Source organism: Ovis canadensis, chromosome 3 (genome assembly GCF_042477335.2).
Source record: "Ovis canadensis isolate MfBH-ARS-UI-01 breed Bighorn chromosome 3, ARS-UI_OviCan_v2, whole genome shotgun sequence".
NCBI classification, from domain to species: domain Eukaryota; kingdom Metazoa; phylum Chordata; class Mammalia; order Artiodactyla; family Bovidae; genus Ovis; species Ovis canadensis.
Window position 1 is genome coordinate 176,472,237 of NC_091247.1, and position 12,457 is coordinate 176,484,693.

The 12,457-nt window shown below is 40.5% G+C and overlaps 1 protein-coding gene across 1 annotated transcript in view; it reads left to right on the top strand.

Annotated features, from left to right (window-relative positions):
* UTP20 (UTP20 small subunit processome component) overlaps positions 1–12,457 on the top strand; it is an 87,716-nt gene that overhangs the window by 15,518 nt on the left and 59,741 nt on the right. Inside the window, exons 15-21 of the mRNA XM_069581061.1 lie at positions 1,293–1,398; positions 4,857–5,007; positions 5,695–5,757; positions 6,534–6,692; positions 8,180–8,256; positions 9,003–9,082; positions 9,647–9,890. Coding sequence (XP_069437162.1) covers positions 1,293–1,398; positions 4,857–5,007; positions 5,695–5,757; positions 6,534–6,692; positions 8,180–8,256; positions 9,003–9,082; positions 9,647–9,890 — 880 coding nt within the window. The remainder of the gene's footprint in view (positions 1–1,292; positions 1,399–4,856; positions 5,008–5,694; positions 5,758–6,533; positions 6,693–8,179; positions 8,257–9,002; positions 9,083–9,646; positions 9,891–12,457) is intronic.

A 12,457-nucleotide genomic window follows, 5' to 3' on the forward strand; every position in this document is an offset into this window, starting at 1 on the left:
TACTGTCAAAGAGATGAGATACAACTTCGAGTACCAGCTTGTGTCTTATTCGCGTCTTCTATGCCCAGTCCAGCCCCAGTGTACACTTGTCCCTCAGCATTTACTTATTCTGGGCAAGACACTCTCTTGTACCCCCTCTAGCTGCCCTTATGTATGTGTCCCTTCTGCCTGGAGTCCTTTCTGGGTCTGTCATCATTCGGTGAACTCCTAGCTTTCAAAGCAACTCCAGCACAGTATCTCTAAGAAGGCCTTTGACTCATCCAGGCAGAATTGGATTGCCCTGTCCCAAACACCATTCCTGTTGTATACGTGTCCATCTCTCCCTACTCCCTGATAACAGCAGTTTAAAAGTAGGCATTTTGATCAAAAGAAGGTAAGTATTAAAATTTTGCTACAATTAAAAAATAAATAAAAGGTATTTTGTTTTATTCTAGCTCAGTATTTTTTGTTCCTAATCTGTATATATGGTAGTCACTCATTTAAATATTAATGTACTAGGTTCTGTGTTTAGTATCTGTTTAGATACTAAGCAGACATGTTTAGAGAATTTCCAGTGCTCTGTAGCCACGTGTGGCTAGTGACTGCCATATGGGATTGTGGCTACACACTGGCACATGTACAGAGCATTTCTACCATTGCGGAAAGTTCTATTGGATAGCCTTGTTCTAAGGCTAGAGCAGAGGTCAGCCATTTTTTTGTGTAAAGGACCACACAGTCAAGATTTTAGCTTTTGTGGGCCACGTTCAGTCTTTGTGGCATATTCTGTTTATTTGTTGTTTTAAACAACCTTTTAAAAATGGGAAAAGCATTCTCATTTTGTTGCCCATATAAAACCAGACTACCTACAAAATCTGACTTGTGGGTCATAGTTTGCCAACCTTTGATCTAGGGTTAGATGATTATCTAACTAACATAAATGGAGTGGATTGTTTGATTTCTTATAAATTGGAGTCATAAAATCAACTTGAGTTTTATACAAAGATAATTTCTTAGCTTTTAGAAAGTCTTAAGTCTGTTCTCCTCAAAAGTTCTAATTTTGATAATGCCAGTCAGTAGAACCATTGAATTTTCTCATCTCAGTTGAAGGAAACATACATTTTTACTCTATTTCTGAATATATTTTTCTCTTAAGAAAGTTAAAGATTTGAAACCTCTTTCAGTTCCTTTCTGTTATATTCTGACATTTGACAGAAAATCCTTCAGAAGGCACAGATTGACTTTAATTTAGGAACTCTATGATAGTTATTGTATCAAAGAAATAAATGTGGTCTCTCCTGTTTTTCTGCCTTTAGGAAACTTATTTGTTCTTTGTCAAGCTGTAAATACTCTGCTAGGTTTGGAAGAATCTCCCGAACTTCTTCGTTTGGTTCCTGTGGAACGTGTGAGGAACTTAGTGTTGTGAGTAGACGTACCTTCCGTTCAGCTTAATGATGAATCAGATATAAAGGCTTCTGTGTTTGTGAAATCTTGGGTCTATTTTTTACCTGAGCTGTATTCACATAGCAAATTTATTATTGATTTAAATACTTCAGTTAAAATAAGAACATTTCAGATACAGTCTTTAAAGATGATTCATCTTTGTACAAGGTATTGTACTGTGCATGTAGATTTATAGTATCACAGAGTATTGTGGGTAGATAATGTCAGTCGCATGACATTGCACTGTGGTTCCAGCATATACATTTCTGCTGCTTTCACCATCTTTCTCAGCTTTACACATTTAGCAAACTCCGCTGTGGTCCTTCACTATATACCAGCCAATTCAGTTTTTGGTCTCTTAAGTTTATTTTTATTTGAGTTGTAACACAGGGCCATTACTCAGAGCCATTCAGCTTAGCGCCCCTTCTAAAGATCAGGCCATTTGAAAATCTTGTAGTTTGCTTCCGTTTCCGGAGTCTAATCCAATTTATCTCCATGCTTTTAAAAATATATTTGTTCATTTACTTCATTCAATAAATAGTTATTGCTTTTCTCATATACCAGACCCTATTCTAGGCACTGGGAGACACAGTATATGACACAAAATCCCCTGCCTTCATGGAGCTAACACACTAGCAAGAAGAGACACTAAACAAAATAAACAACTGCATATTTTAAAATATGTAGCCTGTTGGACAGTAGTAAAGTTGGGATAGGGCGAGTCTGGAGGTTGGAAACAATAGGATTTTTAACTAGGGGAGTCCTTACGAAGAAGGGGACATGTGAGCAGAATCACAGAAGCAGTGAGGGAGTAAGCCATGGGGATGTCGGGGCCTTGGGGGAGATGTGAGTGCTGGGGCTCCATGCAAGTGCCTGACTAGAGCATCAGGGAGCCACTGTCCCTGAGCAGAGCCTGGAGTAGGTGATAGGAGAGGTGGAGGTGGCAGGCAGAGCTTGACATCTGGCCATCGGAGGGCTTGGGCTTTTACTCGGGAGTGAAAGGGAAAGCCCGGGTTTTTTTTTTTTTTGATAGGGGAGTAACTCAGGCTGAGGCAGGATCACTCCAGCTGCTATATTGAGAAGAGACTGAAGGAGGATAAAGGAGACCAGTTTGGAGACTTACTGCAATAATACAATCTGGGCAAGGCAGCCCTGTCTCTATTGTGAATTGAATTGCCTTAAATTCCTTTAAGGAGAGAATTTGCTGTCATCCTACTTATCATATTACATATGTTGCGCCCCAGCCACTGTTTCTTTAAAATCATCAAACTTCTCACACTGTGTTCTTTAGTGGGAAGAATTTAAGGCATCTGTGGAGGTTTTGAAACAGAAAGGCACTCATAACAAAGTAGGGTTTGTCTGTCCCCTGCAGAAGGCCAGCTGGTCTCCCAGGTAGGTGCTCTTAGCCTTGGAGGCCTGGAAACCTCTAACGGGAATGGATCAGCTTGGAGGGTGGCGGTGAAAGCTCCTGTTGTAAAAGTTGTAGGTGGAGGCCTCTGTGCTGGATGTGGGCTGGTTATTGTTAAGCCAGAGGTTTCACAGCCACGACAATATGGATTTGAACCTTGTCTCTACTACTTACCAGCTCAATAGCCTTGAGTTAGTTCATCTCCACTTTATTCTCAAAAAGGAACAGCCGTATTTCCCTCCTAGAGATGGAATCAAACCCTGAGTGCAGTGGTAACTGTGCAAATTGCATTTATTGTATTTTCATTTTGTGCTGGTCACTCTTCTGAGTATTTTCTGTATGTTAATTAATGCAGTCTTCACAACTCCCTGAACTGGAAGTACTGTTCACATGATAAAAGGGAGAACTAAAGCTCTCAAATAAATTCAGGGGCATCCCTCATGGATCAGTGATAAAGAACGCGTCTGCCAATACAGGAGACACGGGTTTGATCCCCTGATTTGGGGACATCCCAAATGCTGTGGAGCAACTAAGCCCGTAAGCCACAGCTACTGAGCCTGTGCTCTGGAGTCTGGGAACTGTAATTACGGAAGCCCGCATGCCCTAGAGCCTATTGCTCCACAAGAGAAGCCACCGTAATGAGAAGCCTGCGTAGCACAACTAGGGTAGACCATTCTCCGCAACTAGAGAAAAGTCCGTGCAATAGTGAAGACCCAGCACAACCCAAAAAACGTTCTTAAGTAAGTCCAGAATCCTAGGTGCTCAGTACCCACTGCTGCTATGTTGGGAACCACCATCTCTCATCTGGTGATGACAGTGGCTTCCTAACAAGGTTCCTTGCTTCCATCCTGGCCCTGCTGCTGTCTGTTTTGTACCCATCAACAGTGATTCTTTTCAGTTGAAAGAGTACATGTCGCTCTTTTGCCAACAACCCTCTGACACTGAATTTTAGCCAGGGGCAATTTTGGAGACCTTTTGATTGTCACAACTGGGGGCTGCCAGTGGGGTCTGGTGGGTAGAGGAGTGTCCTGCAGTGCACAGGACGGGCCTACAGCAAAGTCCCTGGTCCACACAACAGTGGAGCCACTGTTGAGAAACCCTGCTCTCATGGTATCCAGCTCCTACGGGATGAAGTCCACAGTCCTCATGGTGTTCCTTGGGGCTCTATAATCTTAGCCCTGGCTTCTGACTTCATCCCCCATCATGCTTCGTTTAGCCTGTTCCAGCTGGAGTGGCTGCCTCAGTTCTGCTCACAGGGGCAGGCACACCTATCTGGGAATTGGCATTGCTGCTCCCTGTGCCTGGAATGCTTTTCTTCCAGGTGTCCTGCAGCTCACTTCTTGACTTCCTTCAGTTTCTGCCTTCCATGACCACCTCTCCCGACCCCCCACACCAGTCTTCTCAGTCCAGCCTCCTTTCCCCAGTTTGTTTTTGTCCACCATCCTCACCACTGTCATTAATTATTTACTTGTGAGCTACGTTCTGCTATTAGAATAAGGGACTTTTTCCGTGGTTTCCTGCTATATCTAGGAAAAGTCACTGGTACGTGATAGATAATAGATATTTGTTGGAGGATAGTACACAGTGGTTAAGTGGCTTATTTGGGGTTCCATCGCTGATGCGGATGGGCTGACTACCCTACCCCAGAGCTGGTGTGCCGGCCCCTGCTCTGTACCTCTTCCCTCATAACTCAGTGCCTGGGACATGGAAAACACCCCACAAATATTACACATCCTCTCATATGGCATTGTCATTTATTGCTGAAAAGATAGCATTTGACTTTAGTCACAATACAGTATTATAATCCTGTCTCTGCCTCCATTTGGCTGTGTGTCTGTTCTTGAGCTTGTGACTCTCTATTGCTAAGCCTCAGATTCTTCATGTCTTAAGTGATGCTAAATGTCCACATTTAACTTTTATGTGTTCTGTCTTACATTTCCGTCAGTGATAATCTTCTGTGGTTTCTAGTATAGCCTGACGTCTTTGGGGTGTGTGGCACACTTGGGGTCTAATAAATATCTCATTGCAGAACGTTTCCTTTGGAGCCATCTGTGTTGCTGTTGGCTGATCTCTATTATCAGAGATTATCCTTATGTGGCTGCAGGGGGCCACTTTCAGAGGAGGCTTTAATGGAATTATTTCCCAAGTTACAAGCAAATATTTCGACTGGTATATCCAAGGTACTATGGTTTTGTGGTGTATTCTCTGCCTCTCATCTTTTGTTTTTATTTGTATTGCCAGGGGTTGTCAGAGCTCCTTAATCAGAAAATGCTGCTTTGAGGTGGTTTCTGTTTAAAGCCGTGATTCCTAAACACTGACCTACTAGCTGATTACAGCAGGATTAATTGGGGAGCTTACTAAAAATATAGATTCTGGGTCGCCACAGTCCCAAGTTCTGATTCAGCAGGCATAGGGTGGAAGTAAAATATCTACACGATTTTTCAAAGACTTCTTCTAGGTGATTCTGCTGCTCATTAAGATGTATAGAAATACCTGAACATGTTACTTGTAAATAAGGATCACTAATTTCAGTGGAATTAGAAGTTCAGTCAGAATCTTTGCACTTATTTATAGAGATGCTTATAGTGTCATAGTTCAAAGAAACAGCATGGTTTTATGAGCATGGTTTTATGGTTTCGTTATCTTCTCAGTCTAGTCTGGTCATTAATTTTCCCATGGACCGTTTGAGTCAGGTGTTGGTTGGTGTTGGAATATGAAATAAGATAGAATAAACATGTATTACTCTGACAAGTGGCAGGTATATCGTTTATAATTCCATGAAACTTAACTCTAGCTCTCATTGACTCTGTCAGTTTCTTCTTGCTTTTCAACTTTGGAGTTTGAAACATGCTTTTTAATTTCTGTAGATTCGACTTTTGACAATAAGGATCCTAAACCACTTTGAGGTTCGGCTTCCGGAATTAATGGAGGTATTTTAACTGTTCGTTTTGAATAACTTAAAAAAAATGTAATATGATATATTTTTCCTAAAATGATAATTTTGCAGAAAATTCAAATACTGTGTAAATATCTATCACAAAATTTGAAGAAAAAAAATTGTAATTCTTTTTCCTGCCCTTTCAGTAAGGCCATCACTGAAAATCCAGTTACTTGGTGACTGTTAGACTTTCGTACATATGTATATAATTTAGTACATACTTATATAATTTAAACAAATGGTGTCACACAGGGTTTTCCATATCAGTTCCTCCAGCGCTACCTCATTTCTTTTAAAGTTTGAATAGTGCCCCACTGTTTAAAATGTTGTATTTAACCAGTTCTCTCTCGCTGGATGCTTAGGTGGGTTATTGGTAGTCTTCATCATTTCCAATAATACTGCTGTATACATTGTTACACAGATATCTGTACAGTAACATGAATGACTGCTTCCAGAAGTAGAAATTACTTCTACTTAGAAGTAGAATTATACAGTGAAAGTATATATACATTTGCTTTATTTTGATAAATGTTGCCAGTCTAGAGATTTTTTTACTTTTCATGCCTGTGCTAGACCTTTAACATAAATTACTGACCAAAAAGTAAATAGTGTGAAGAAAGAATCATTTACTCCAAAAATGTGTTACTTATTTAATTTAAAACGTTAATATATGCCAGTTTTTATCTTTTAGACTTCTGTGCACATTTGATAACTCTTTTTGGAAAATAAAAACACTGACCTTCCTCTTGGTTTCCTGTGGTTGTTCAGGATGATGGGCTCTCAGAGCGTCAGTCTGTTTTTGCTATACTGCGCCAGGCAGAGCTCGTGCCAGCCACTGTGAATGATTACAGAGAGAAGCTTCTTCATTTGAGAAAACTCAGGCATGATGTAGTGCAGTCTGCAGTCCCTGATGGGCCATTACAGGAGGTAAAACACTTTTTAAAAAATATTTAATTTATACTTTAAGATCTGCCTAGCTAGCTTTTTTTTTTTTAAAGAGGGAAGTATACCAAGTAGAAAAGTGGAGAGAATTTTTTTAAAAAAGAACTTTTTAAAAAGAATTTAAATAAATTCCCAGCTCTGTTCAGTGTTTTGAGTTAAATGACTCTGCAGCCTTTTCAATAGTAACAATACTCTATTATCCTCCCTTCTCCTGAGTGTGTATAGTATGTGAGAATAAGGGAGCTTCCCTGGTGGCTCAGACGGTAAAGAATCCGCCTGCAATGCAGGAGACCTGGGTTTGATCCCTGGGTTGAGAAGATCCCCTGGAGAAGGGCATGGCAACCCACTCCAGTATTCTTTCCTGGAGAATCCCCATGGACAGAGGAGCCTGGTGGGCTATAGTCCGTGAGGTCTCAAGGAGTCGGACACAGCTGAGCGACTAAGCACACACGTGTGTGAGGATAAATAGTAGGTAGCAGCAGGAGGAGCAATGTCAAGTTAACAATCAGGTACAAAGAATTGATACTTTCAAATTGTGGTGCTGGAGAATTCTCTTGAAGAGTCTCTTGGTTGGATGGCATCACCAACTCAGTGGTCGTTAGTTTGAGTAAACTCTAGGAGATAGTGAAGGACAGGGAAGCCTGGTATGCTGCAGTTCATAGGGTTGCAGAGAGTCAAACACAACTTAACGACTGAATAGCAACTCACCTCACGATTTTTTCAATGCAGCAGGATGTCAGCCCTCTACCTTTTCTATGAGGCATTTTCTGTCCATTACCCTTGATATATCATGATCCCTTTGGGAAGAAGGCCAAGTGGAGGCATTCCCGTTTCTGTCAGAGCAGTTCTGTCCCTAACTTGTTTTGTATGTCCTGTGTTATGTTTCGCTTGGAAAAGGGTTCTGCTGCTAAAGTAGATACACGCACCACCCCCCAATAACAATGAAACTACTATGTTGCATGATGCTTCCTGAGCACATGGGGATGCTGGTGACAATGGTTATCATTCCAAAAGGGATTGAGAAGACTTTAGGTCCTCTGAACTAAACTCTTGATGTATAGTCTTAAGAACTCACATATCTGCTCATGAAGCCCCAGCTGCCACTCACAGTACTGTGCTGGGTTCTTAAGCACCTGTACTTTCCTAATTACTGTTCACGTTTTGTCTTGTCAGGTGATAGCAGTGTTTGTTAGGAGTGAGTTTAATCATGAGTCAAATCTGTTGATTCAGATACATTCTTCCTGCATAAACATCTGGAGTGAGTTCGAATACTATGTTTGCTTTAGTGATTCTTCTCTGTTGAATAGCCAGTGACATTTTGGGGAGAGGAGGAAAATTACTGTAACTGAAATCTGTATTGATACATAGAAGTTTTTTTCTTAAAACACAAGCTTCCTTCCAAACCTCAGGTTGTCCTAAGTCAGGATATTTGCATTTTGATGCTGATCTGAACTAGTTGTCTATGATTACAGGTGCCACTTCGTTATTTATTAGGCATGTTGTATGTAAACTTCAGTGCTCTCTGGGATCCTGTTATTGAACTCATAAGGTGAGCCTGGGTGAAATGGATGAAGCTGTTGTGCTTTCATTACTGCAGAATGATGGAGCCAGTATTGTACTCCAGGGTGTGATTTAAATGACTGGATGTGTATAGTATTTATAGTTACCTTAAAGACATTATGGGACAAGATGAAGAAAAGATAAACATTGATTTATTCTATCTGATACCAATTGTTTGACAAGTCAGATGTTTTATATATATTTCTCTGTGCTTCGAAATCACTTTGAGGAACTTTCTCTTTTTTACTTAATGTTGCATGTCTGTATTATTGAATTTTTTATAGTAACTAATATAATAAAAGTAAAAATTTTAATACATAATTTTATTTATAGATATAAAATCATTGAGCCAAACTTTAATTTTAAAATAAGACTTCTTAAAACCTTTGCTATCTAGTATCCAAAACCCTTTAATTCTAAAAAAGACTGTCATAATCATATGAAAATGCATATGTTGTGCCTCATTTGTAGAAATCTATTCTTTTGTAGGCATTTGTCTTCAGATTGTCTACCCTTTTTGTCAGATTGGAAATATATATGCCCTCTCAAAAGCCTAATTATTAGTTCTAAGTAGTGTAAGTATTTTGAAAAATAAGAAGTACAAAAGTTGCTTATGACTCACATTCAGGGATAACTTAATATTTTAATTATATCCTTTTTTACTTTATTTTCCCCTATGAGATCTCTCAAAATAAGACCTATACTACATATTTGTTTTATGATCTTTACTCTTAGTTCTCATGCACATGAAATGGAAAACAAGCAGTTTTGGAAAGTCTACTATGAGCATCTAGAAAAAGCAGCTACACATGCTGGTATGTAAAGGAATTTAAAGAAGAGAACTGAGGGTGGGGGGAAAGATTGTTCATTTAATTATTTTTTGGCCTTGCGGGGGGCGGGACGCGCGGGCTCTGCTCTGGCCCTGACGGCGCACACGCTCCTGTGTGGCGGTCCGCTTCCCTGTACCGCAGACCCCTCCCGCCCAGCTGAGGCCTGGTGGCTGGCGGAGCGCCTCCGTGGGCCTGAAGGTGAGACGGTCCGGGGGAGGGACGGCACGCCCTCGGTGAGAACGCCTTCTCTAGCGAGAAGGGTGAGGGTTGCAAGATCTTAGTTCTTGAACCAGGGGTTGAACCTGTTCCACTTACAGTGGAAGGGCAGAGTCCTGACCACTAGGCAGCCAGGGAATTCCCTAATTACTGTTGCTTAATTACACATGAAATTGGGAAACAGAAATGAGAAATAGATTATCTTTAATAACCTTTGTATGTGGTTTATTGTTTGCTTGTATTACTAGAGAAGGAAATTCTCCCACTGGAAGACATACATAGATGTTGTTAGTAACATTTCTCTAGTGGTTATGATGACCTTTTTTCTTTCAGAGAAAGCATTGCAGAATGACACAAGAGATGAGGAGAAGTCCATTGGAGATGCAAATTGGGAGCAGACTCAGGAAGGAAGCGTTGGAGCTCTTTATCACAAGCAGTTGACATTGAAAACTGACCTTCAGGAAAGACTGGACCACACCAATTTTCGTTTTTTGCTCTGGCAAGCTCTGGCAAAATTCCCAGAAAGGGTAGAGCCTCGGTCCAGGGAGCTTTCTCCACTTTTCTTGAGATTTATCAAGTAAGTGTTCTTTCCTAGGAATATGTCGCTAGTAGTGTGTGAGGAAGAGAAGGTACAAAGTGAAATTCCCAGATTGGCTGAGTTCTTATATCTGTCTTCTTTTCAAATCACTAGCACATCTCTAAAGCACTGGCTCTATGGATAACAAATAAACTAGTTGTGTTTACTTGTTCTTACATGAATCAAAATCTAACCAGCTCATAAATGGTTTTAATAAAAAATTCCAGGTTGCAAAGTAAGAAAGGCCATACTGACTTAGGTCAGTGCACAGTGGCCTTGTTATTTCTTGCCCTGTTGTTCGTTGTTTTTTTGTCTGCCTAGGGCTTAAAAGTACTTTCAGGTAACTCAACCCCAGCCACTCTTTTTTTTTTTTTTTTAACTTTATTTTACTTTACAATACTGTATTGGTTTTACCATACATTGACATGAATCCACCACGGGTGTATACAAGCTCCCAATCCTGAATCCCCCTCCCACCTCCCACCCCATATCATCTCTCTGGATCATCCCCGTGCACCAGCCCCAAGCATCCTGTATCCTTTATCGAACATAGACTGGCACTTCCGTTTCTTACATGATAGTATACATGTTTCAATGCCATTCTCCCAAATCATCCTACCCTCTCCCTCTCCCTCAGAGTCCAAAAGTCCGTTCTCTACATCTGTGTCTCTTTTGCTGCCTTGCATACAGGGTCATCATTACCATCTTTCTAAATTCCGTATATATGTGTCAGTATACTGTATTGGTGTTTTTCTTTCTGGCTTACTTCACTCTGTATAATCGGCTCCAGTTTCATCCATCTCATTAGAACTGATTCAAATGTATTCTTTTTAATGGCTGAGTAATACTCCATTGTGTATATGTACCACAGCTTTCTTATCCATTCATCTGCTGATGGACATCTAGGTTGTTTCCATGTCCTGGCTGTTATAAACAGTGCTGCGATGAACATTGGGGTACATGTGTCTCTTTCAATTCTGGTTTCCTCAGTGTGTATGCCCAGCAGTGGGATTGCTGGTCATAAGGCAGCTCTATTTGCAATTTTTTAAGGAATCTCCACACTGTTTTCCATAGTGGCTGTACTAGTTTGCATTCCCGCCAACAGTGTAAGAGGGTTCCCTTTTCTTCACACCCTCTCCAGCATTTATTGCTTGTAGACTTTTGGATTGCAGCCATTCTGACTGGCGTGAAGTGGTACCTCATTGTGGTCTTGATTTGCATTTCTCTGATAATGAGTGATGTTGAGCATGTTTTCATGTGTTTGTTAGCCATCCATATGTCTTCTTTGGAGAAATGCCTGTTTAGTTCTTTGGCCCATTTTTTGATTGGGTCGTTTATTTTTCTGGAGTTGAGCTGCAGGAGTTGCTTGTATATTTTTGAGATTAGTTGTTTGTCAGTTGCTTCATTTGCTGTTTTCTCCCATTCAGAAGGCTGTCTTTTCACCTTACTTATAGTTTCCTTTGTTGTGCAGAAGCTTTTAATTTTAATTAGATCCCATTTGTTTATTTTTGCTTTTATTTCCAGTATTCTGGGAGGTGGATCATAGAGGATCCTGCTGTGACTTATGTCAGAGAGTGTTTTGCCTATGTTCTCCTCTAGGAGTTTTATAGTTTCTGGTCTTACGTTTAGATCTTGAATCCATTTTGAGTTTATTTTTGTGTGTGGTGTTAGTAAGTGATCTAGTTTCATTCTTTTACAAGTGGTTGACCAGTTTTCCCAGCACCACTTGTTGAAAGAGATTGTCTTTACTCCATTGTATATTCTTGCCTCCTTTGTCGAAGATAAGATGTCCATAGGTGTGTGGATTTATCTCTGGGCTTTCTATTTTGTTCCATTGATCTATATTTCTATCTTTGTGCCAGTACCATACTGTCTTAATGACTGAGCCACTCTGTTTTGAACCTCTTGAATGTTTCTCATGATGCTGAGGAATGTGCTCTCAAAGAATAACAAGAACTTTCTGGAGTACTGTTTTACTTTGACTAGATATGCTCTGTGAGAGTCAGATTGCTTTAAAACGCTAAAGATAAGGGGTGCAAAATATAGAACAGTACTAGTCAATCAAAGGTAAATTTTCTGTTATCATTTTGTTACATGGGAAAATGGTGTAGGGTTGGGTTAGGCAGGCCACAGACCACAGCCTGCCAGCCTTTTCAAGGAACAGCAGGGTGATCCAGGAAGAAAGTAGTTGGAGGTGAGAGCAAAAAATTTAACAGGAGAATGAATTTGTGTAGGGGCTTTGAAGTGACAGTAAAGACTTTGGTTTTTATTGTCAGTGGAATAGAAAGCCTTTGGGAAGGTTAAACAAGGATTACACAACGAATGTTTTCTCGAGAATTTTTCTGGCTTCTGTTTTGAGAATGGACTGTGGGACAGAAGTGGTGAGAGCACAGGGACTGGGGAGGGGAGTTGGGAGGAGATGGCAAAAATCTGTGCAAGAAACGATGGTGACTTGACCATGGTGGGAGTAATGCAGATGGTGAGAAGTAGTTGAATTCTGGACACTTTACAGATTTCAATTTAAAAAGGTACGTTTTTGAAGAATTGCAACTAGATTAACCTAAGGC